Here is a 24,720-nt window from a genome sequence, read left to right as displayed (position 1 = left end):
GTTGTTCCAGGCGGTAGCGTTACGGTTGCCATGGTTACAGGGCGACGCTCTCTCTCTCTCTCTGCGACTGTGTGTTTCCTGGGTGAGAGAGCCTTTTCGTTGTTGTTGTTGTTGTGCTAAGCTAACAGGCAGAATGCTACAAGCATAGCTCTAAAGAATGTAGCATCATGGGCAGTGTAGTCCGTGCTGCAGGGAGAATGGACTGCCATACACGTTATGTGTCTGTGAGCGCGAGGAGGGAGAAAAAGGGGAGTGGAAACGTACGAGCAGTCATCGAGAAAAAACGGGAGATGAAGCATGTAAATATAATAATAACCACTTCAGCCAAGAAGAGTGCCTGACGAGCCCAGTTGTAAGTAAGCTATTAAGACTCGACTGTACACTGTGTTCGTGTTTTCCTCCGAAAACAATAAGTTCCGTTGGAGCAGTCTTTCAACGCCTCTCTCTGTCTCTCGCAATAAAAGTTGACCCACACAACAAAGTAGAGCTATTTTTCGGCTACGAGCCGACACGAACCCCGCCGTATTAGTCAGAGGTCCCTTTACTACAGTTCGGAGTCGCGGACCTTCAGTAATAGTAATAAATCACACAGCAATAGTACATTCACGTTGTTGTAAAAAGCATGATAATATATTAAGTAATCCAAAGTATTCAGAATACGTTACTCTCATTGAGTAACGTAACGGAATACGTTACAGAATACATTTTGGGGCATGTATTCTGTATTCTGTAATGGAATACATTTTAAAAGTAACCTTCCCAACACTGTCCATTTGATAGAAAAACCAGAGCAGGTCAGGGTCACACTGCCCCCTACTGGAACAGCTGTGTTATCAGCTCTCAGTTCAGCCTTTGGTTTCGTTGCAGTTTAGTTTAGAACAACAACATAAAAGTAAAAATGACTGAATCAGAACAATTTAAAGGACCGGGTGGAAATATGTAAATGATCAAATATCATGAAACCTTAATGGTGAAGCTGTAAAAAACTGTTAAACAAAATACTCTGAAATACTGTTTTGATCAACAGTATGTTTTTAATATTTACTTATTTGCATTTGCAAAATTACAAAGCCTCATATATTATGTCCACTGAGCTCCTTCACCTCCCTGAATCTCACATCTGACTGTCTCACCGCTGTGTATCTGAGGCTAGATGTGTCGCAGGGTCACAGTGGGCTTAATGTGAACTGTTCATATAAGAATGATCCAGTTAGGAAACAAACAGAAACATAAAAACTGCTGTTTATAACATAAGAGTAGAGCGACTGCAAAACAGCTGATTCACAGACAAACAGTTTGAAGACGCAACATAAAAAAGTCACAACATAACAATTTATAAGTTCAAGCATTTAGTAAAATGTATCAGTATTTACTTTGTACAATTATCTTTATTTATATTAAAAATATAACAGATTCATTGGAATACATCTGCTTCACTTTATGAACTTTGAGATGAACAAGCATGTCAGTGTGAATAAACTGAAAAATAAATCAAAAAACTTTAGATTTTCAAAGGATGTTTTTCTTGAATCAACATGAATAGAAACTGCAACTTATTTTATTTTTTTAGTTGTTGTTGTTTTTACCAAAATATGTTATTTTTGAAGCTCCAATAAATTCATGAAAGGCTTGAATAATTTTTGCTTGTTTGACCTTCTGTTTTGTTTTTTCCTTCCAGAATTAGATGGGCTCTTGAAGAGTGCAAGGTCAACCTTGAATCACACAATTTTAAAGGATCCACAACAAACTCAAGAAGTTCTAATATTTTGCTTTTTGAGATGCCTAAAATCAAAGAGATCAAGTTCTTTAAAAGTAATCAAAAAAATTGAATTAAATTCTAAAACATGCTGGGGGCCAGTTAAAGGATGGGAATGATGTCTCTCCATCTCTTTCTTTGAGTTAAAAGCTGAAGCTGGGAGCTGATTTCTGTATCGTCTGCAGTGATTCAACTGATTTTTGTTAAGGCAAGTAAAGAGCCTGTTGCATCAATTTGGATATGAAGAAATGAAAGCACGTAAAATAGTGTCTGTGTATTTAGATGTTAAAATAGATCTCTGGTGTCAGCCAGAGGGGCCGATGGCGCGATATGGCAGCCTCGCTTCTGTCAGTGTAGCTGTGGCTACTGTTGAGCGTGTGCTTCCACAAGCCCCGCTAGTTTAGAGACTTATTCCTCATGAAGAACGAAAACAAGACAGAACATCTTCAACCGGTCTTTTACTCGCTAACGAGGAAAGACTTGGTCAGAACCAGGCTGTGAAGCTAAATGCTCCTCACCTGTCTCCAGACCAACTCCTTCAAAGAGCAGCTCTCCTTGCAGCTATTTATTGACAAACTGTTACAATACACATCACAACATAAGCACCTCCTACCGTAAAACCCCCTTGGTTACAAAAGACAAGGCACTGTGTGTGTGTGTGTGTGTGTGTGTGTGTGTGTGTGTGTGTGTGTGTGTGTGTGTGTGTGTGTGTGTGTGTGTGTGTGTGACTTCTTGATCACAACATCCTTGGCAGTATTGGGAAGGTTACTTTTAAAATGTATTTCAGAATCAGAATCAGAATCAGAATCAGAAAGGGTTTTTATTGCCAAATGTTGAGCAGGTTTACAACATTAGGAAATTGCTGCGGTGCTTCAGTGCAAACATAGTGTCATAAAAATATAAAAATGAGAATAAGAATTAAAAGTGCTAAGTAGATAGATATATACATGATATATACATGAGTGCAGGTGGTGATCAGTGCCAAACATGGAATGATGCAGTGAACACAGCGTAGGGTCATGTGTTAGTGGTGGGAACAGTCATACGGTTATTGTTCATGTGTCCAACAGCAGAGGGGAAGAAACTGTTCTTATGGCGAGAGGTTCTGGTGCGAATGGACCGGAGCCTCCTGCCTGAGGGGAGCAGGTCAAACAGACTGTGTCCAGGGTGAGAAGGGTCAGCTGAGATCCGAGCTGCACGCCCCAGTGTCCTGGAGGTGTATAGGTCCTGCAGAGATGGGAGTCTGCAGCCAATCACCTTCTCAGCAGAGCGCACAACACGCTGCAGTCTCTGTTTGTCCCTGATAGTGGCTCCAGTGTACCACACGGTGATGGAGGAGGTGAGGATGGACTCGATGATTGCAGTGTAGAATTGCATCATCGTCCGTGTTGGCAGGTTGAATTTCTTCAGCTGCCTCAGGAAGTACATCCTCTGCTGGGCTTTCTTAATGACGGAAGTGATGGTGGGCTCCCACTTCAGGTCCTGGGTGATGGTGGTACCCAGGAAGCGGAACGAGTCCACAGAGGTGATGGGGGTGTCAGTCAGGATGATGGGGGGGAGTGGAGCTGTGTGCTTCCTGAAGTCCACAATAATCTCCACTGTCTTCTGGGCATTCAGCACCAGGTTGTTGTGGCTGCACCAGGACACCAGACGTTCAACCTCCCTCCTGTAGGCAGACTCATCCCCGTCCGAGATGAGTCCAATAACGGTGGTGTCATCTGCAAACTTGATTAGCTTGACAGACTGGTGGGTGGAGGTGCAGCAGTTGGTATACAGGGAGAAGAGCAGAGGAGAAAGAACACAGCCCTGAGGGGAGCCGGTGCTGATGGTCCGGGAGTCCGAGACATTCTTTCCCAGCCTCACATGCTGCTTCCTGTCCGTCAGGAAGTCAGTGATCCACCGGCAGATGGGATCAGGCACATTCATCTGGGAAAGCTTGCCTTGGAGATGGTCTGGAAGGATGGTGTTGAAGGCAGAGCTGAAGTCCACAAACAGGATCCTGGCGTAGGTTCCTGGGGAGTCCAGATGCTGCAGGATGAAGTGTAGGGCCATGTTGATTGCGTCATCTACAGACCTGTTGGCTCTGTATGCAAACTGCAGGGGATCCAGGAGGGGGGCCGTGAGGGTCTTGAGATGGGAGAGAACTAGGCGCTCAAATGACTTCATGACCACAGATGTCAGAGCCACGGGTCTGTAGTCATTTAGTCCAGTGATCCTAGGTTTCTTGGGGACAGGGATTATGGTAGAGGACTTGAAGCAGGCAGGCACATGACATGCCTGCAGTGAGGAGTTGAAAATGCCAGAAAACACTGGGGCCAGCTCGTTTGCACAGTGTCTGAGGGTGGCAGGAGACACACCGTCTGGGCCGGGAGCTTTTCGAGCATTCAGACTCTTAAACTGCTTCCTCACATCTGCTTCATGAAGATGAATATGAAGAGTGGTGGGAGGAGGTGGTGTGAAATCCTCTTTTGTGTGGGGTGAGGAGGGGGGTGTTGCAGGTGAAGTGATTGAGGGTGGTGATGGCTCTATGGAGGGGGGAGAGGTGGGGGAATTAGTGTCCAAAGTGCCTCTATTGTTGGGGCCGTTGGAGGTGTGAAGGCTGCCTGATGGCTCGTCAAAACAGCAGTAAAAGTCGTTAAGGGTGTTGGCCAAGAGCAAGTCGTCAGTGGAGTGGGGGGTTTTAGGCTTGTAGTTTGTGATATTCCTAAAACCTTTCCACACAGAGGCCGAGTCATTTTCTGAGATCTGCTGCTGCATCTTCTCAGAGTGCTGATGTTTAGCAATGTCCACTTCTTTAGTGAACCTGTACTTGGCCTCTCTGTAGCAGTCCCTGTCTCCGCTTCTGAACGCCTTTCTCTTTTCCAGCCACAGCTTTTTGAGTTTAGGAGTAAACCAGGGTTTGTCATTGTTATAACTCACCCTGGTGCGTGATGGCACAATGCTGTCCTCACAGAAGTGGATATAGGAGGTGACAGTGTCCGTAAACTCGTCCAAGCTGTTAGAAGCAGCCTTCATTGTGTCCCAGTCTGTAGACTCCAAACACGTGCGAAGCTCCTCCACAGCCTCGTTGCTCCACAGTTTTTTGGTCCTCACGACAGGTTTGGAGAGCTTCAGCCTCTTTCTGTATGCGGGGATTAGGTGGATCATGACGTGGTCAGAAAGTCCGAGTGAAGCGCGGGGCACCGCACGATAGGCCCCGCTGATCATGCTGTAACAGTGGTCCAATGTCCTCTCCTCTCTGGTCGGGCATTTAATATACTGCTTGTATTTGGGAAGCTCATGGCTCAGATTGGCTTTGTTAAAGTCCCCAAGAGCAATGATGAGAGAGTCCGGGAATGTCCGCTCCATGTGCAGTATCTGCTCCGCGAGTGCGCACTGAGCTGCCTGCGCATCCGCGTCTGGCGGGATGTAAACAGCGGCCAGGATGAATGAAGCAAACTCCCGCGGAGAATAAAACGGTTTGCAGTGAATAAAAAGGTATTCCAGAGAGGAAGAGCAGTGCTGAGCAATCACTGTTACATCTGTGCACCAGCCACTATTAATGTAGAAGCAGACACCTCCACCTTTGGTCTTACCAGAGAGAGAGGCCTGCCGGTCCGCGCGCAGCAGATGAAAGCCCTCCAGCTTGAGCGCGCTGTCCGGGATGTCCTCACTGAGCCACGACTCCGTAAAACATAACACACAGGAGGAGGCAAAGTCTTTGTTCATGCTTCTCATCAGGGCCAGTTCGTCTATCTTATTCCCGAGTGATCGTACATTGGAAAGGAAGATCCCAGGAAGAGCAGTTCGCAGTCCACGTCTCCTCAGACGCACGAGTGCGCCGGCTCGCTTACCTCTCTTACGGCGTCTCACTTTCCTGATCAGAGTCTGCAGTAAATCTGCCGCGGATGCGACAAATATTGGAAGTAAATCCACAGGTGTTGTAGTCCTGTGGTTAAGAAGCTCTTCTCTGGTGTAAGAATATCCAGAGGAGTGCCCAGACACAGAAGTTATGCACAAAAACAAGACAGAAGTAACGCACTGAAGCACCAGGGCATCCATACGCGGCGCCATCTTGGAAATTTCATTGCAGATTACAGAATACATGCCCCAGAAATGTATTCTGTAACGTATTCTGAATACTTTGGATTACTTAATTTGTTATCATGCTTTTTACAACTATGTGAATGTACTATTGCTGTGATTTATTACTGTTACTGAAGGTCCGTGGCTCCGAACCCGTAGTAAAGGGACCTCTGACTAATACGTCGGGTTCTGTGTCGGGCTCGTAGCCGAAAAATAGCTTTACTTTGGTGTCTGAGTCAACTTTGCCAGCGAGAGACAGAGAGAGGCGTTGAAAGGCTGCTCCCACGGAACTTATTGTTTCGGAGGAAAACACGAACACGGTGTACAGTCGAGTCTTAACAGCTTACTTACAACTGGGCTCGTCAGGCACTCTTCTTGGCTGCAGTGGTTATTATTATATTTACATGCTTCCATCTCCCATTTCTGGACAGTGACAACTCGTACTTTTCGACTCTCCTTTTTCTCCCTCCTCGCGGTCACAGGCACATAACGGGTACGGCAGTCCATCCTCCCTGCAGCACGGACTACACTGCCCATGAGGCTACATATTCGTTAGGGCTATGCCTGTAATACTCTGCCTATTGCCTTCATATTAAATCATTTTTTTTAAATGTTAACAGTAACAGAATACAGTTACTCATATTTTGTATTTTAAATATGTAATGTATTCATGTATTATGGTACATGTATTCCATTACTCTCCAATATTGATATTTTATAACTACAATAAACTTTTTTACACTACTTTTGATACTAAACTATAAAGACACTCATGGTAGAGGAATCAGGGACGACATGCCACGTCTCCCTGTCTGATCTTTTTTTTCCTGGTTGCAGGACACTTATAGCTGTCTACAGGTGCTGCCACTCGGTACCTGTAACACATGATTAACCATTAGCAAAATCACATATAGATATAATTAGCACTCTGTGTTACGCTAACCATAAGGAGGTGGATGTTACAGTATGTCCTTTACTTCACTCTTAAGCCAGAGGATTTGAACCTTGTTGAAAAAATAAACATTTAAATACATTTACAACATGTAACAACCAGGAAGAAAATAATATTGTTCCTACAGAATCTGATGCTCAAATAACAGATGGACCTTCCTCTCCAGTAATCTGGCATAGATCTTCCAGGACAGGCTGCGAACTGTGATCCTCTAAAGTTGGAATACACTCTCTAGTCTCCCTGCCTGAAGAGAAGAACCCTCACCCCAGTCTGCCAATCCAAAGGCGCTGTCCCCAACTCCCACACAATATTGCAAGAGTGTGTCAGCCATAAATCCATGAGTCCAATCCACACTATATACAGTGGGGGTACTTAAAGGCTTAAAACCTTCATTTTTGATAAAAGCTTATAGTTAGGGCTGGATCACGTGACCCAGAATCCTCCTTTAGTGTAGACTACTGCAGGGTTCCCATGATGCACTGGGTGTTTCTTGTCCACTCACCTTTTTCACTCATTATGTTGTTTACTTTCTCCTCTCTCTCTTCCCACCCAACTGGTGGCAGCCCCTCCCTGAACAATTAAATTGATACTTCTATATTTAAATTTCAAAAATGTTGACTACAGCCCTCCAGTCAACCTCAATAAATAAATGAAACTTATATACTGCACAAATCTACAAAAAGTAAGCCGCCTGTAAAAGATAAACTATTATTATTCCCAGAGATGGGAAATTCACTTTGTTACAGCAGCAAAGTAAACAGGGCAGGAATAAATAAATAAATGCAGCAAACCTAAAAACAACACTACTATGCAAAAATAGAAGAGAATAAACCATTGAATTATGTGAAGAATAATATGTCAGAGTACACTGTGGTGTCCCTACAATATGACTGAATTAACTCTCAACCTCACCAGCGCCACCTCATGTGTCACACTGCTGGTGCTGGTTGGACCAACTGAAGCCTTTTGGTTTGTTTGTTTGTTTTTGTTTCTCCAGACAGAATATAAAATATTCACATTTTACTTAATTCAAATTGTGCTGTCACTTAAAAAGTAACAGTAATTAAGAGCTTGGGGAAACTCTTTGACTCCAGCCTGAAAGACTCTACTGCTATTCAGAAGGCAAATGAGGAGCTGGGAGCGTGGCTCATTAAGGTGGATAAGTCCGGCCTGCCTGGAAGATTTAAAGCCTGGATCTACCAGCATTCCATCCTGCCCCGAATCCTGTGGCCCTTGCTTGTCTATACAGTTCCAATAACTACTGTGGAATCCCTTGAAAGAAAGATCAGTGGCATTCTTCGTAAGTGGCTGGGACTTCCCCGCAGTCTCACCAGCGCTGCCTTGTATGGGGCAAGCAACAGCGTGCAGTTACCCTTCAGTGGTCTCACAGAAGAGTTCAAGGTGGCTCGCACACGAGAAGCCCTACAGTACAGAGATTCTAAAGACTGCAAGGTGGCATCAGCAGGTATTGAGGTAAGGACAGGAAGAAAGTGGAAGGCTGAGAAGGCAGTTGAGGTGGCGGAGTCACGCCTAAGGCAGAAAACACTGATGGGGGTCTTAGCAACAGGGGGAGCAGGCTTGGGGTACGTCCCAAAGGCCCAGGTCAGCAGGGCACAGGGAAAGGAGAGACACCAGCTACTCCAGGAAGAGGTCCGAGCAGATGTGGAGGAGGAGCGAGTAAGTAGAGCTGTAGGCCTTAAGCGGCAGGGAGCATGGACAAGTTGGGAGAGCACCTTGCAGCGCAAGGTCACCTGGGCAAACATCATGCAGGCAGACTTCCACCGGATCCGATTCCTAGTGCAGGCAGTATACGACACTCTGCCAAGCCCAGCAAACCTCCATCTGTGGGGAAAGAGCGAGACACCTGCCTGTCCCCTGTGCTCTGGAAGAGGGACCCTAGAACACCTCCTTAGCAGCTGCCCAAGGGCCCTGGCCGATGGTCGGTATCGTTGGCGGCACGACCAGGTGCTCAGAGTTGTTGCTGAAAAGATTGCCTCAGCAATCAGCACCAGCAAGCATCATCATGCTCCGAGGAAGGCAATCTCTTTTATTAAGGCTGGAGAGAAACCCCAGGTGCGCCCACATTTGACAACTGGCCTCCTCAACACAGCCTCTGATTGGCAGCTACAGGCTGACCTGGGTAAACAACTAAAGTTCCCTCAGAACATTGCAAAAACATCACTCCGGCCAGACATGATAATTATTTCTGAGGCCTCAAAACAGCTGATCATGCTGGAACTCACAGTGCCCTGGGAAGAGCGGATTGAGGAGGCCAATGAAAGGAAACGAGGAAAGTACCAGGAACTAGTGCAGGAGTGCAGGGGAAGGGGCTGGAAGACTTTCTATGAACTCATAGAAGTGGGTTGTAGGGGCTTTGCAGGACGATCACTCTGCAAAGTCCTAGGCCGGCTGGGCGTGGCTGGGGCAGCCAAGAAGAGGGCCATCCAGGCTGTGAGTGAAGCGGCAGAGAAAGCCACAAGGTGGCTGTGGATCAAGAGGGCTGATCCGTGGGTAGCTACTGGTACGCAAGTCGGGGCCTGATCACCCCCGGCTGGGTCGCCTGGGCAAGGGTGTATGATGTTGTGAGACCCGAAACACCTGATGACCATAGGATACATCACTGAAGATGCGTACCAGTGCATCCAGGAGATGTGTCTTTATAGTTAAAAAGTAACATTTCATATGTCATGCAAGAAACCTAAACTGTAACGTAAATGTAAAATGAGCAGCTCGTGTCCAGGTTCACCAAAGTCAGTTTTGTGACTGAAAGCTGTCGGCCAAATTAGCACGATGATGTTTCCACAGGAGAGGAGCTGCATTATTATAAACTGTTCCACCACATAAACCTGAAAACTACCTGTGACAGCTGACCTGGGTGATGTGTAGAAGAACATCAAATTTTATTTAGCCTCAAGTCCGTGTGTTAATGAAGAACATGTTCCTGTGCCATGTGCATAAATACACATCAATCTTGTTTTTGTGTTTTTCCTGTGGGCTTTGTGAGGCTGCAGGTATTTACGAAAGTCTGACAGACTAAAACAGTCAAGTGACGACACTGTGAAGAGCTGAGAGTTGCTTCTTCCTCTGTGCAGAAATGTAACTAAAAACCTTAAACCAGCTTTAATTCTGTTCAATTTCAACAAAATCCATTATTACAATATCAATATCATTATTGGAATGGACTAGCACTGCACCCATATCTCTGAGTCATCCACCCGTGATTTCTCCCTCTTATTGTGTGTTTTGAAAGTGAAAGTCACTGATAAGCCACCACAATATCAGGGTCCAGGACATGAGAGTACACTCATCCAGCTCTGAAACACCACAGATCACTGTCACATCTGCGACGGACAACATTTAAGCATCTGTCAAACTGCTACAATTAATGCGAACCAGAAAGACCGGAAATATTTAGGCTGTCTGAATTGTACAGCATATAATAGTGTAACGAATGTTAAAGGTTATTTTGCTGTGATAGGTTGAGCATCTCTGTGCATTGTTGCTGAACTTTAAGAGACATGTTTGTTTGTGCTGCAGTAAAAGTCAGTGAGTGTGGTTTATTTTTTAGAGACAGAAGTAATAGTCACTCACCTCAGCGTGTCGGCTTTCTTTCCCTTTTTATACTTTTAGGCCACATGTTGAAACTCATAGCCACTAATTTCTCTTTTTTGGTGAAACCTTGGACTCGTCTCCAAATCTTCCAGCAGAGATCATCCAATCAGATCCTTTTAGGGAATCGGACCTCTAAACTATCGGTCGTCATGAGACAGGACCACAAACAGATACCTCTTTCCACATTTATCTTCGCCTGTGTTATCACTCCACAACAAACTTGATGAGCTCCGGACAATTGTCAGGTTCCCGAAGGAGTAAAACTGCGCCTTTCTGTTTGTTGTACTGGAAACTCGGCTTATAGAACAATGATGTGTTCATGTTGAAGTCGGAAGTTTCAGCTGGAATGCCCCATCAAGACAGCTACCAAGTCAATAAGCTCCACCTGCCCTGACTTAATGGGAATGGCAGATGAGGAAGTTGGAGGAAGGAGAGATGACTGACTTTTAATTACTTTTATACAAAATGATTGATTACATGGATATAAGAACAAACTAAGCATTTTATGTTTATGATCTTGGATTATGTTCCTTTGGACCACCTTACAGGCTAATTATGGCACAGCAGGGAATCAAACTGAAGAAGAAAAGTAGGGTCAAAAGAGCCAAACCACAGAGAGGGATGGGTCTGAGAGCGGGAGTGGGAGTGTTGGTGTTCATGAAATAGTGTCTAAATTTGAAAGAGTCAGTGGATTTAAATTTCTTGTTGCATTTAAAGATGTGTGTGAAGAGGCTCAAGATGCACAAACAGCATAAAGATGAGATGAGAAATGTGTTGAATATGAAAATGTTACTGAATTCTTGAATATTCTTGATTTCTGTAAGTCTGAGGTGCAGAGAGTAAAGGCACTGACAGTGATTTGTTCCCATTGAGGGTAAAAACTGACTGATATGAGCCCTGAGAGTCTGAAAGTGCTGTGTTTAAAGCTGTAGAAGCAGCTGAGGTCGAGATTGTAGGTTTAAAGAGTCGGGCACTGCTGTATTGTTGACATTCAGACATGATGCAGTTACAGTGAGCTTGGGGTACATGAGCTATCATATTAGGAAAATACCAGCAGCCTCCATTGTGATGCAGCGTTTTGGTCCTGTAGCAGCAGTGTGCAGTATTTCCTTAAACAAGTAAAAAAATAAAAGTATAAATCTGTAAGTTTGGTCAGCAGCTGTGGTTCCAGAGGAGATCTTTGGAGTTAGACCAGGATCTCTGAGTTTAGGGTTTCACTACAGTTAAATACAGTATCTGTGGTGCTTCATTGGCTACTTTAAATAAAGGGATATCAAGTGTTACTCTGACAGTGTCCTCAGCATCTGTAGCCCACTACACCCCAGATGGTTCAATGATGCCAGTAAACTGAGGACTCATCATCTCCGTCCACAAACATAAGTGTAAAGTCTTCTGGGTTGTAACACTGCTCACATGCTAAACTGCTCCGAAAGTCTTTTTTATAAATCTTCTTTCATTTGGAAACATTTTGACTTGTCTTGACTTATAACATCGACTTATTGATCACAGTCCTGTCAAAGCAGATCATCAGCAGATTCATTATAATTAAGCTGTTGAATGATCAGCTCATAAAAGTTATGTTCATGTTTTCAGTGTTTTCTCCATCCAAGCTCATCCCAAAGTCCAGACATGCAGGTGATTAGAAAAGACATCTGATCTGAATGTGCTGCAGACTCTTTGAATATTGTGATTTCCTGATGACCAGGAGAAACATGTCTGGAAAACATGCATAATCTTTAGAATCCAGTAGACTGTGGAAATGTGCAGTGAATGAAGGTTATAGTAGGAGACACCTGGTCCTGGTCAGATGAACCACTTTAACTGGCTCCTTTCGTTTTAGCCCACAATCATCATTTTGATCTGTGTTTTATTCTCATTATTTTAAATGGACTCAGTTAACAAAGGGCCAGTATAGCAGTGAAAAAGCACAATGGCTGTAAACAATAAAGTTCACAGATTAAATTAAGACATCAGCCTAAAGAGCAACATAACAATGAGGTCACATAAAAGAAGCAATTATGAAACTTGGACTGTAAACTACAGATCTGCTAAAATAATAAATCAGCCAACTAGACTTGATAATTACATTATAACAAGATGTTGAAATGGATGTTACTTATACAGCAGTTTAACCTGAAAAGAGGACGTTACTCTCAAGTGGTGAGGGATTATTTACAGGTAACATTTAGTGGACAAAAAAGGTGTGTGGATAAACTGCACACGTGCATTCCTGGGATTACTGTTCCAGAGTAATGCAATAAGAAACCAGCAGGTGGCAGCAGTGTGCTGGTTGGCACTGTCTCCTCACAGCAAGAAGGTCCTGACTGGGTTTTCCCCGGGTCTGCGTGGCCCCTCTCTGGGAACTCCAGCTGCCTCCCACAGCCCAAGGACCTGCATGTTAGATTAACTGGTAATTTTAAAGTGGTCGTAGGTGTGAATGTGAGCCTGAATGCTTGTGTGTCTCTGTCTCTGTCTGATATGGCACAACTGTGACTTGTCCAGGTGTACACTGCTTCTGGATTGAGGAGTAATAATATTTTAAAAGCAAACAGACAAAGAAAGCAGAGCTGCACCTCACTCTTTGTATTGATGATATGGACCCAGCTGTGTTTTGTTCTTCTAGAAAGCCACATGTGGGACGAGCACAAATGTAAAGGCAGCCAGTGATGCCTCAACATCTTTAAAACTCAAGCCTGCATCATCAACTCACAGAGCTCTGGGCACAAATGTCTACTGGGACCCAACCAACTTGTTTTGATGACCAGGCCTTTATTCTTTCTTCAATAATAAGAAATAGTAATAATGTGTACCTACACGAGTACTTCTAAATGGAGAGCACCGCGTCTTATTGAAAAAATAAAACGTAACATCACAATATGGCTTCAATAAAAACTTTAAAGCAGCCAATCATGAAGAGTTCTGTGGTCCACTTCCAAACCAGAAAATCTAATCAAGCACAAACAATCTTAAATCTTTACTCTGATAAAAATATAAGAGAAAGTGAAGTCAAGGTTAAATTTATTCATATATGTTTAAAACAACAGAGCTGATCGCAGAGCTCTTCATTTAAAATATATAACCTTAAAAAAAGTAAAACGTTAAATCCAGAAAAAGTGAGAACAGCAAACAATATTAAAATAAAATTAAATAAAAAATACAATTCACAGCATCTGACAGTATCTGACATCAAATGAATCAAGCTCAGCGTTTTCATGTTTTTATAACAAATAATTCATTTTTGCATGATGCAGATCTTTAAACTCAGATAGTAAAAGTATTTGTTGGTGTTCATACCAGCACTAATGTGACTCTGCTGACTTTAAGTTGTTGCTTTCAGGTATTAAAAATCACAGACTTCAAAACTTTTTTCTCACTTGCTATTGGAACAGGATACATTCAAAATTTTATATTAAAGCTTAAAAATGAATAAAAAATATCAGCTGCATATAAAGAGCATGGATCTGAAACAGGACACACCTCTGTGTGCTTTATGCTAAAAGAATCTATATCATTTTATTATTCAATATCATCTTCATAAACACTAAAAAGTGAGCGTGTCTGATATTTGGGCAGCAGAGGAGCAACAGTGGATTCATAAAATGCTTCTTTTTGGCTTTGCTGCTGCAGCTCTCCTCACTGACCTGTACGACAAACACACAAAGAACACAAATGTCCAAGTTTCAGGATGTTCACCATTTAATAACTTGAAGAATAACTCATCCTGCACAGAAGCATAATTACCAGGAAAGCTTCCTAACGTGACTTCAGAATAAACTGCTGCATCAGCTGCAGGACTTGATTTTCCTGTGAGTGGAAATAAGATTTTAAGACCAGATAAACATGTTGAACAACATTCACTGGAGGTGATGGCAGACTTTGTTTACCTGCTTTCTTCTTGGCTTTGTCTTTTTTGGGGCGTTTGACCTCAGCATACATGAGACTGTCCTCTAAAAGAGAAGTCAGAGTTCAGGATACATTTGATCAGCAGATATATGACACAGAGCTGTCGGACGTAGAGGTGATTTAAACTGCAGATTTGTCAGCCACAGCCATTAACAGCATTAATGCTACGCTCCCCTTAATGATTCTCGCTCTTTGTAGTTTCACTAGATTATTACTTTAGAAAAGAACAGACTACTTTAAGTGCTAAGAGTAACAAGAACCATTGACGAGATGTAATACGTCACAAGGTTTCTTTTACTGTTACAAAAAAGTTAACAATTTAGAATTTTGAACACAGGATATTTTATTTAAGCAAATTAGCAGGGGCAAAAACCTTAATCAACTAGTAATAATCACTTGATTCAGTCACCTGAATTTTATCCAAATATAACTAATCACAAGTACAAAGTCTTCCAACTCTTTTGTGAGACAAAAAAAATGATAATTTCACTTCATAAGTCCACAGTGATTGGACAACTGAAACTTTTGACTGTGACTCCACAGTGCTTTCTTCAGATGTTGCTGATGTTACTCATCTTTAGCAAACTACAAAAAGAACCTCGAACCTTCCCAAACAGCTCCATTTATACTTATCTGCCCGTCTGCATCTCTCCCTTCTTTCATCCCTTTCATCATGCCCTACATCTATTCCACATACACACAAGTTTCCATGCTATTGGCACATCCAATACTTTCCTGTATCAAACAACCATCTTAAACAGTGCTCTGCTGGGCCTCCAGTGATCGAGCACACTCAGATTATGTGTTTTATTTGATGGTGTTTGGTTTTGTGATCAGTGGTCTAGTTCAGAAGCTCTGGATGCTGTGATTCAGTAAATCCAGCTGAAAGGGGAGTTTTTTTGCCTCCCAGATTAAAGACTTTGATCAAAGGCCTTAGATTAGAGATTAACCTCTGATCTGAGGAAGAGACTGAACTCAAACTGTGGAAGAAGTTTGTTTTGAGTTTTCTTCGTTCTTTGCAAACATTCTGACCTGCTGTGTTTCTGAATCACTCATTAAATCTGTTCGACTTCTACAGCGTGTCTGTAGAACACAACACAACAACACAGTATCATGTTAAACAAATACACCTGATTTAATGACTAACCCACCAAAACCCTAAATGACTGCAGATTAACTCTGCTGATGTGTAGCAGCTAAGCTTGGTAAGTGAATAACTAAACTCCATGTTGACCTATAATTAGCTGCAACAAAATGAAATGACACATTTCAGTACAAACACTGAATGAGACTGTTGTGACTGTACCTGCAGCTCCCGTCTTCACCTCAGAGTAAACAGCACTCTGCTCTGGTTCATGATGCTTCCCTGTGAAGATGATCAGAATATTTATCATGAGAAAATAATTAACTGTTAGATTTTTTTAAAATATTTATTTATTTTATTTTGCATTACATTTACATTTAATTGCACATGTTTTATGTACTTACGCTTCTTTTCAAAGTTTTTAAGTTCAATAAGAGAGTATGTGACATCTTGATGTTCATCTGATCCTGAAATGTTCATATTTTAGTTACAGGATTGTAAACATTTCACATGGAATTAATTTTATTAAATCAAAAACAAGTTTCATCTGTAACTGCTCTGTGCTTTTCTGCACATATACTGCACCATTTCTGTCGTCTTCCACTTGGCTAACAGATTCATAGAGGTTATTAGTACCTAAAAAACGATGAACCAGGGTCACATTAATCATTTTAATAAAAACCTAAAGGAGAGTTTAAATAATTCTGTTTATGTCAAAACCAAGACTATGAGATATTTTCGTACCATGAACCCATAATGTTGTTACTGTTTGTGCTGTTCTGATATGAAACAATAACATTATGGATTTTGTGCTGCTGAGCACAAAGTTAATCTAAAAACTGTTACTGTTAATGAGGACAGATATAAAAGTCAATATTAATAATGATAATATTATTTAAATGGTTTAAATACTGACCATGTTGAAGAGAGTTGTACTCATGAGTTTCATTCTGGTTGACTCCATGATTTGTGGAGGAGCCCAGACTGTGACTCTCAGACTGGATCGACCTAAAACAGGAAATAAACACAATAAACTCAAAAGTAACTGATGTTTGTTTAAAATAATAATAAAAAGTATTTTACCAACCTGGTGAAGCAGGAATCTGTGAAAGAGACAAATGTTATTACACATGTTTGTCATGTATAAATTGTTCTACTGATATTTTGTGTCATGAGATCAGAATACATGTATATGTGTGAATAATTAAAGTGTATGTAGTAAATAAACTCTCTAATACAGCATGAAAAGAAGAGGCTCTTACACTTGGACTGTCTGCAGCGATACAACAAGAGCAGGAGAATAATAATGAGAGAGACTCCACAAACCAGTCCAACCATCAACCACACAGGAGATGAAGAGCTGTCAGCTCCTGACATGGTTACTGTGACAACAAACAATAATTAATTATTAATAAAGTGTAAAAGAAGAACTCTGAGAGCACAAATCTCTGCTAAGGCAGCTCACTCTGTTGACAATATTTACTTTTAAGGAAACAATATTGTATTTTCAGTGTATTTATTTTGTTTTATTTGTACTGTGAGAAGTTTGTAGTTCAGTGAAAATAAGTCCAAAGGCAGATTTTTTCAACATGACAACAAGGGCAGATGTGAAATGTAAAAGTGAGGTCAGAGGTCAAACCTAACATGATATCTTAAATCTTTATACAGTACTTTCTATATGTTGACAATACACAACACCTTTGTAAGAATCATAGTTTCTGTGTTATAAGGATTTATTTAGTCATAAAGTTGACCTTGAAGACCTCGGTGGCTGTAGCCAAATGTTAATGGATAGTTAACATGACTGCAGCTCGTCAGTGAGGTAACCAGGCAGGTCTGCTGGGATCCTTTCTAGGAAAATAAGGTTTGTATGCTAACAGATTTTCCCCTTGTTTCAGTTTCTTCCTGCTTCAAGATTCATTTTCATGCCATCATTCACCTCCAGTCAGACGCCTGCCACCTTGGATCATTACCGCCCTATTCACCACCACTGCTGCCCCCCTCAGAGCCTCTTCCTCACTTGCCTGCCTGCCCATCATTCAGCAGTTTCCACAGACCTCTGCCTTCATCCACTAAACCCAGCTAGTCTGGACTCCAAGTAAGGCATTGTTGCAGCCACTTTCTGAACACTCTCTGTCTTGTCACATTCCCTCAGATTTCCTGCCCCAACTGCTCTCTCCTCTCCCACAGATCTGCCGCCCTCACGCTGTTATGTCCGCTCCTCTGGCCTGTCTCTCTCACCTCAGTTAAGATGTTTTTGTAGGACTCACTCATTAAGTTTAGGTTCATTTATGTTTTGTTCCTGTTGACCAAGTCGAAGCTCACAATCTGTTGTGTTAAATGAATTATCCTGTTTGATAAAGAAACTTTCACTCATTACTTCCTCTGCTGTTTTCACCTGAGTCCTGAATCACAACAATATTAAACCTGACAATATAGAAATATTACATAATAGTTTTATAAAGTTCTGACTAAATAGACCCAGATGGATTTAAACATTAAAAGAGATAATATCATGTTATTTCTCAAGCATGAAATCCATTAAAATCCATCACGTTTTGATCCTGCTCACCTTTAACTGACATCCAGCTCTGTGCTGACTCTCTTCCTGAGTACTGACACTTGTAGAAACCTTCATCAGACTTTGACACTGCAGAGATCTTCAGCTCCCCTCGGGGATCATTTTGAATAAGTTTGTCATTGTGATAGAAAAACACATTGGAAAGTATTTTTTGTGTTCTCAAACTGCAGCTCAGACTAACAGAAGCTCCCTCAGTCACAGGATGAACAGGACTCACCAGGATAGGAACATCATCATAATAATAATAATAATCTGTGAAAACAAAAAAACAAACATATTGTTTCAGTCAGACCAGCTGGTGCAAACCTTTAGAAAAAGCTGTGAGTCGTGTCTCATGATCTACATGCAGACCTGGTTTTCTGAGTGATTATGAGGACTGGAAATATAGTTGGGATGTTCCCTGCAGGAGTCAAATTACTGACAGTAACATTATTGAATGGTTGAAGGTGAAATTGTAAATGTTTGTATGTTTGTGTTATTTTGCATGACGTGTTTCCCAAATTTCTCCCTATTGAGATATTAAAGGTTCATCTAATATGACGACAGAGATGTTGAGCTTTGTTGAGTTTTATTCTGACAGAGAAAAAAAAATACTGTTGGCAAATTATGACAAACTGGATTATGAACGGATGAAGAGAAATTAGACCAACATCCAAGAATATTTTGATGCTTCGTTGCCTGAAACTGTCTGAAATTCTCATTTTTGTTTGTGTTGCCACATAGAATTACTTCACATACAGCAAAGCTGAGACAAATGTTCATGTGACGTTTAAATCATTCAGATCCAAGAAGTAAATGTATAATAACATACTCTGTACAGTGATGTTGACTGCACTGCTGAACTCTCCTGATCCAGACTCACACCAGTACACTCCAGTATCTGACTTTGATGTGTGGATGTTACATGTGGATCCAGTCATTCTCCAACAATTAGAAGAGTACAGACGGCCATCAGAGAACTTCCTCACTCTCCACTCAGTGAAGTTTCCCTCACAGGTCAGTGAGACAGAGTCAGAGGTGAAGTGTTGCACTCTGTCAGGACTCACTGTGAGAGACGCTGCTGAATGAACATCTGGAAACAACATGCAGTGAAAAGACAAAGCTCACAGATGTTAGGATTCAAAATATCACAGTGAAAATATTTGTTTGTTTGAAGCTTTTGTTTTGAAGATCAAATTTAATAGTTCAAAATGATAAAGTGTTTGTTTGGTGAGACAACACTGAGTCTGACAACAAGCCCTGAATCACACACACAGTCAAATCAATGGAAAACAAAGGAGCCGAATACTGACATGTTTAAGATGATCTAACCCACATGCTTTATCTGCTGGCAGCTCATGTAGAGCTTGGTACACGTCATGTGACATCATGAGCTTTGAGTCATCACTCTCAGCATCATCCACCTGATACAGATCACTCTGAACACACTTCAGTCATTTGCTGTAATGTTTCTGCCATAATTCTGTGATATTGTCTGTTTCACAGATTCCTTCTACAGTGAGATATTTTGCAGCAGCAGGACCAAAACTAAAAACCTTTGAAGTATATTTTAAATGAACAATAACAGCAGCTGTTATTTGTGACGTCTTCTTCTAGCGTCCATCTGTAGTCAGTGTTTCTCTTGTATTTGTCAGAGCTGTTAACCTGCCTGCTGACATCTTTGTTTCTTCATTAACTATATTTGACTTTTTTATCTGAGCACCTACCTGAGCACCAAACAAAGAGTCTTAACTGTGTAAATCCTGTCTGTGCACTAAGTAAAAATAATCAGTACAAACAGTAACATGAGTTTAAATATCAAAACATTTAAAATCTCATAGATGTCTTTTGTTTTTCATGTTATCTCATTAAATAAAAACTGAAAAATAAGAAAAGGAAACGAAGAAATTCAGTTTGGTTTGATCACAGAGAGAAAGGAAAATATTCAGTTCTTCTTTTGGGAAGTTTTAATGTACACAGACAACAATGGTTGTCATGGAGATGAGATTTTAATGGTCTAAATGTTGTTGAATAAAAATGATGAGCTAACATGAGCTCATTGAAAGGACAGAGAGAAACAAACTGACCTGCAGACCAGACAAACTTTGGTTGACTGTGATCAGTGTGATACTCTGGGTCTCCTCTTCCAGCTCTGCACACATATCCTGCTGTGTGTGTCTGTACATGAATGATGTAGGAGTCCTGTGCAGTCCCACTGCCATCAGGTAGCAGCTCATAACTGGAGGATTTCTCTGATAGATCAGGAACAGCTTTATACCAGTAGAAGCTCCATCCTGCAGACGGATGTTCAACCTCACAGTTCAGAGTTACTGAGGCTCCAGGACTCAGCCATGATGGAGACACAGTGAGGACAGGACGGGGTTCATCTGTTCAACAAAGATTTTCTCTCAGTGAACATGTAGTACAGTCTCTGAACAGTGAGCTCAGTTCATACAAAGAATAATAATCTCAGTCTATATGAACAGAAACACATTTTACAAAGTGTTCAAACAGCTTAAAGCAAACATGACTTACTGTCAGAAACTGTTAGTGTGACTGAATCACTCCACTCTGTTGTTTCATGCTGTGAACTTTTCATTCTGCCCTTACAGCGATAGTTTCCACTGTACAATGATGAAGCAGATCTAATCCTGTATTCATTTTGATTTGGAGGTTTTCTGATGCTGTTTGTTTCCCACTCATAATTCCACTCAGTGTCTCCTCCATGGATCTCACATCTGACAGTGATCGTCTCTCCTCTGTATATCTCAGACCAGTTTGGATACAGAGTCACAACAGGTCTGATTGAGACTGTTAATGTTCAAGAAAGTACAATAAAAACACATGAAAGACAAAAGGTTCAGTTACCATCAGATGTAGTGCTTTGTAGGAAGTTACATTTACACTCACCAGTTGTGTCAATCCTGACTGACTGACTCAACTCTGTGTAGTAAACTTGTTCTCCTCTTCCTCCTCTGCAGCTGTAGAGTCCTCCCTCTGAGACACTGATTTGTTCATTTGTCACAGGTTGATAAGATTTGCCATCTCTGTACCAGTAGTATTTCCATCCAGATGATGATGATGATGATGATGATGATGATGTTGGTGATGATGATGATGGTGGGCTCACAGAGCAGGTCAGGGTCACACTGCCCCCTACTGGAACAGCTGTCCTATCAGCTCTCAGTTCAGCCTTTGGTTTCACTGCAGTTCAGTTTAGAACAAGAACATAAAAGTAAAAATGACTGAATCAGAACAATTTAAAGATGGAAATAAGAAAATGATCAAATATCATGAAACCCTAGTTAAGATGAAACAAACTGTGTCACACATAATATTCTGTATTTCTGTTTTGATCAGCACAGTGTTAGTTTTTTATATTTGCCTTTGCTAAAATTACACAAGTACAGCAGCAACAGAAAGGCTGAAAAACAAAAGAGTGAAGGTTTCACAATTGTTGAAACAAAGTTCAGAGCTCAAACTGACTGAAATGCTGTGGAAGAACCTAGAGAGCGATACATAAACACATCCCTACAAACTTAAATGACAGTGGGCCAAAATACGACTGCTGCTACTGCTGCGAGACAATAGAGCAAAGTGGGGCAGGAGAATGGCAATAGAGCGTATAACACTATCTAAGCTGTACTATCAACTATAAATAAAGAAAATAAATAAGTACAAAAAACAAACAAACAAAAAAAAAAACGGCGACTGGATCTGATTGTATTTTGAACATCTGAGAATCGCTTCTAAATGAATGTGAGCAGTTATCATTTCATTGGTGTTATTTTGTACTTCTGTTTTTGGTGTATTGTTCCTTTATCACATGTACCAGTGACAGCCAATCAGTGTAACCACAGCGAGCAACAGAAACCTGAGTGAGGGGAAGAGATTCAACAACAAAGCAAGTTGTGAACAGATGCATTTTTATTTCCAGTCTTTCACAGTGATGGTGTCCAACTTCAGTCCTTGTGGATAAAATCTGTTTGATGCAGTTTGAATGAGGATTTGGTGAGTCACAGTTGGTTTGCTTTGGTGTCAGTTAGCACGTTATGTGCTTGTTCTTTACTAAATCTGATGTTGAAGCCTCTGATAGCTAAGATGAGACCTAGTATGTGTGTTTTATATTCCTTTGCTGTGGAAGCTGACATTTCCTGTTGCACAGATGTCTTTAGGCCACAATAATAAGCACAGTGAACATCACCGCTGACATTACAGGGAGCAGTTTGGATGTGATTTCCAGCTGAGCTGTTAGGAATGCTGGAATAAGACTTCAGTGTTTGTGTTGCAAAACAGATCAGGTTTATTAGCCGAGTGCAGATCTTGGCGCTGAAACCTGAGACTGTCGAACCTCGATGGTGATCCACGCCTAGGAGATCTGAACTTCCACTAAAGTCTTCCGTTCCTGCTGGATCAACTCATATTCCAGAGATCAGGAAACTGACTCACACTTCTGAACTGTGATACGACGCCACAATAATCTCTGTTACTGCAACACACAGAGGATTTAATCCAAGAACTGATTCCACACCAGACTGTGACTGTGGAAGGTTCTCTCTGTAAATCTGTGAACAGCTGATTTTGTGCGTTCAGTGTTGTAATTCCATTCATTGTGTTGGTGTTGCACTGTGTTACTGACTATTCCTAACCAGCCACTCTGCAGGTCTAGTGAGTGACTTTTACTTTTATTTATATTATTCTATGACTTTGATTATAAATTAATGTGCACTGGAAGGTTTTTCTATATTTCAGTTTTCTGTTCCCCATAAACAAAGTTCTGCTCTTTGGTCTGTTATTTTAGGGCTGCTAGTTGTAAAGTGCTCGTGTGAACTGAGATTCTAGTTTTAGCTATCTGTAAATGTCTCCAGTGCAACAAGAAGATGACCGGAGAATAAAAACAAACATTTCATTCAAAAGCACGAAAGAAACAGCTGCAAAGCTTTAAGAGAAACAAGTGTTTTCACTTATTTTAATAAAACAGATAATCTGGATGAAACATCTTCAACTTACTGTGAAAAACTGTCAGTGTGACTGAATCACTCCACTCTGTTGTTTCATGCTGTGAACTTTTCACTCTGCCCTTACAGCGATAGTTTCCACTGATCAATGATGAAGCAGAAATAATCCTGTATTCATTTTGATTTGGAGGTTTTATGATGCTGTTTGCTTCCCACTCATAATCCCACTCAGTGTCTCCTCCATGGATCTCACATCTGACAGTGATCGTCTCTCCTCTGTATATCTCAGACCAGTTTGGATGCAGAGTCACAACAGGCCTGTTTGACACTGTTCATGTTCAGGAAAGTACAATAAAAACACATGAATGACAAAAGGTTCAGTTACCATCAGATGTAGTGCTTTGTGGGAAATTTAAAGTTTGAACTCACCAATTTTGTCAATCCAAACTGACTCACTGTCCTCTGTGTAGTAAACTGGTTCTCGTCTTCCTCCTCTGCAGCTGTAGCGTCCTCCCTCTGAGACACTGATTTGTCCATTTGTCACAGGTTGATAAGATTTCCCATCTCTGTACCAGTAGTATTTCCATCCAGATGATGATGATGGTGATGTTGGTGATGATGATGATGATGGTGGGTTCACAGAGCAGGTCAGGGTCACACTGCCCCCTACTGGAACAGCTGTCCTATAAGCTCTCAGTTCAGCCTTTGGTTTCACTGCAGTTCAGTTTAGAACAAGAACACAAAAGTAAAAATGACTGAATCAGAACAATTTAAAGATGGAAATAAGTAAATGATCAAATATCATGAAACCCTAGTTAAGATGAAACAAACTGTGTCACACATGATATTCTGTATTTCTGTTTTGATCAGCACAGTGTTAGTTTTTTATATTTGCCTTTGCTAAAATTACACAAGTACAGCAGCAACAGAAAGGCTGAAAAACAAAAGAGTGAAGGTTTCACAATTGTTGAAACAAAGTTCAGAGCTCAAACTGACTGAAATGCTGTGGAAGAACCTAGAGAGCGATACATAAACACATCCCTACAAACTTAAATGACAGTGGGCCAAAATACGACTGCTGCTACTGCTGCGAGACAATAGAGCAAAGTGGGGCAGGAGAATGGCAATAGAGCGTATAACACTATCTAAGCTGTACTATCAACTATAAATAAAGAAAATAAATAAGTACAAAAAACAAACAAACAAAAAAAAAAACGGCGACTGGATCTGATTGTATTTTGAACATCTGAGAATCGCTTCTAAATGAATGTGAGCAGTTATCATTTCATTGGTGTTATTTTGTACTTCTGTTTTTGGTGTATTGTTCCTTTATCACATGTACCAGTGACAGCCAATCAGTGTAACCACAGCGAGCAACAGAAACCTGAGTGAGGGGAAGAGATTCAACAACAAAGCAAGTTGTGAACAGATGCATTTTTATTTCCAGTCTTTCACAGTGATGGTGTCCAACTTCAGTCCTTGTGGATAAAATCTGTTTGATGCAGTTTAAATGAGGATTTGGTGAGTCACAGTTGGTTTGCTTTGGTGTCAGTTAGCACGTTATGTGCTTGTTCTTTACTAAATCTGATGTTGAAGCCTCTGATAGCTAAGATGAGACCTAGTATGTGTGTTTTATATTCCTTTGCTGTGGAAGCTGACATTTCCTGTTGCACAGATGTCTTTAGGCCACAATAATAAGCACAGTGAACATCACCGCTGACATTACAGGGAGGGAGCAGTTTGGATGTGATTTCCAGCTGAGCTGTTAGGAATGCTGGAACAAGACTCCAGTGTTTGTGTTACAAAACAGATCAGGTTTATTAGCCGAGT

At 41.3% G+C, this 24,720-nt stretch overlaps 2 protein-coding genes and 1 pseudogene across 2 annotated transcripts; all 3 read right to left on the bottom strand.

Annotated features, from left to right (window-relative positions):
- LOC146580115 (obscurin-like) overlaps nucleotides 1-24,720 on the bottom strand; it is a 374,391-nt pseudogene that overhangs the window by 264,827 nt on the left and 84,844 nt on the right.
- Nucleotides 13,294-16,176, bottom strand: LOC146580121 (uncharacterized). Its single transcript, XM_085266709.1, has 6 exons — nucleotides 15,958-16,176; nucleotides 15,777-15,839; nucleotides 15,595-15,654; nucleotides 14,270-14,332; nucleotides 14,127-14,189; nucleotides 13,294-14,026 (listed from the first exon to the last, which is right to left on the bottom strand). The coding sequence occupies exons 1-6, from the start codon at nucleotides 16,040-16,042 to the stop codon at nucleotides 14,019-14,021; spliced, it is 342 nt and encodes a 113-aa protein (XP_085122835.1). The 5' UTR covers nucleotides 16,043-16,176; the 3' UTR covers nucleotides 13,294-14,018.
- On the bottom strand, nucleotides 20,402-23,071 carry LOC146580120 (uncharacterized). The gene is made up of 4 exons (XM_085250683.1): nucleotides 22,943-23,071; nucleotides 20,843-21,136; nucleotides 20,468-20,743; nucleotides 20,402-20,406 (listed from the first exon to the last, which is right to left on the bottom strand). Coding segments are annotated over exons 1-4 (576 nt in total). The 5' UTR covers nucleotides 22,944-23,071.

This window comes from Mchenga conophoros, linkage group LG3 (assembly GCF_057382185.1).
Source record: "Mchenga conophoros isolate Kocher_MC1m ecotype Shallow Benthic linkage group LG3, M_conophoros_male_GT1.1, whole genome shotgun sequence".
Lineage (NCBI taxonomy): Eukaryota > Metazoa > Chordata > Actinopteri > Cichliformes > Cichlidae > Mchenga > Mchenga conophoros.
The sequence above is the reverse complement of the archived record's forward strand: the minus strand, read 5'-3'. Positions and strand labels throughout refer to the sequence as shown.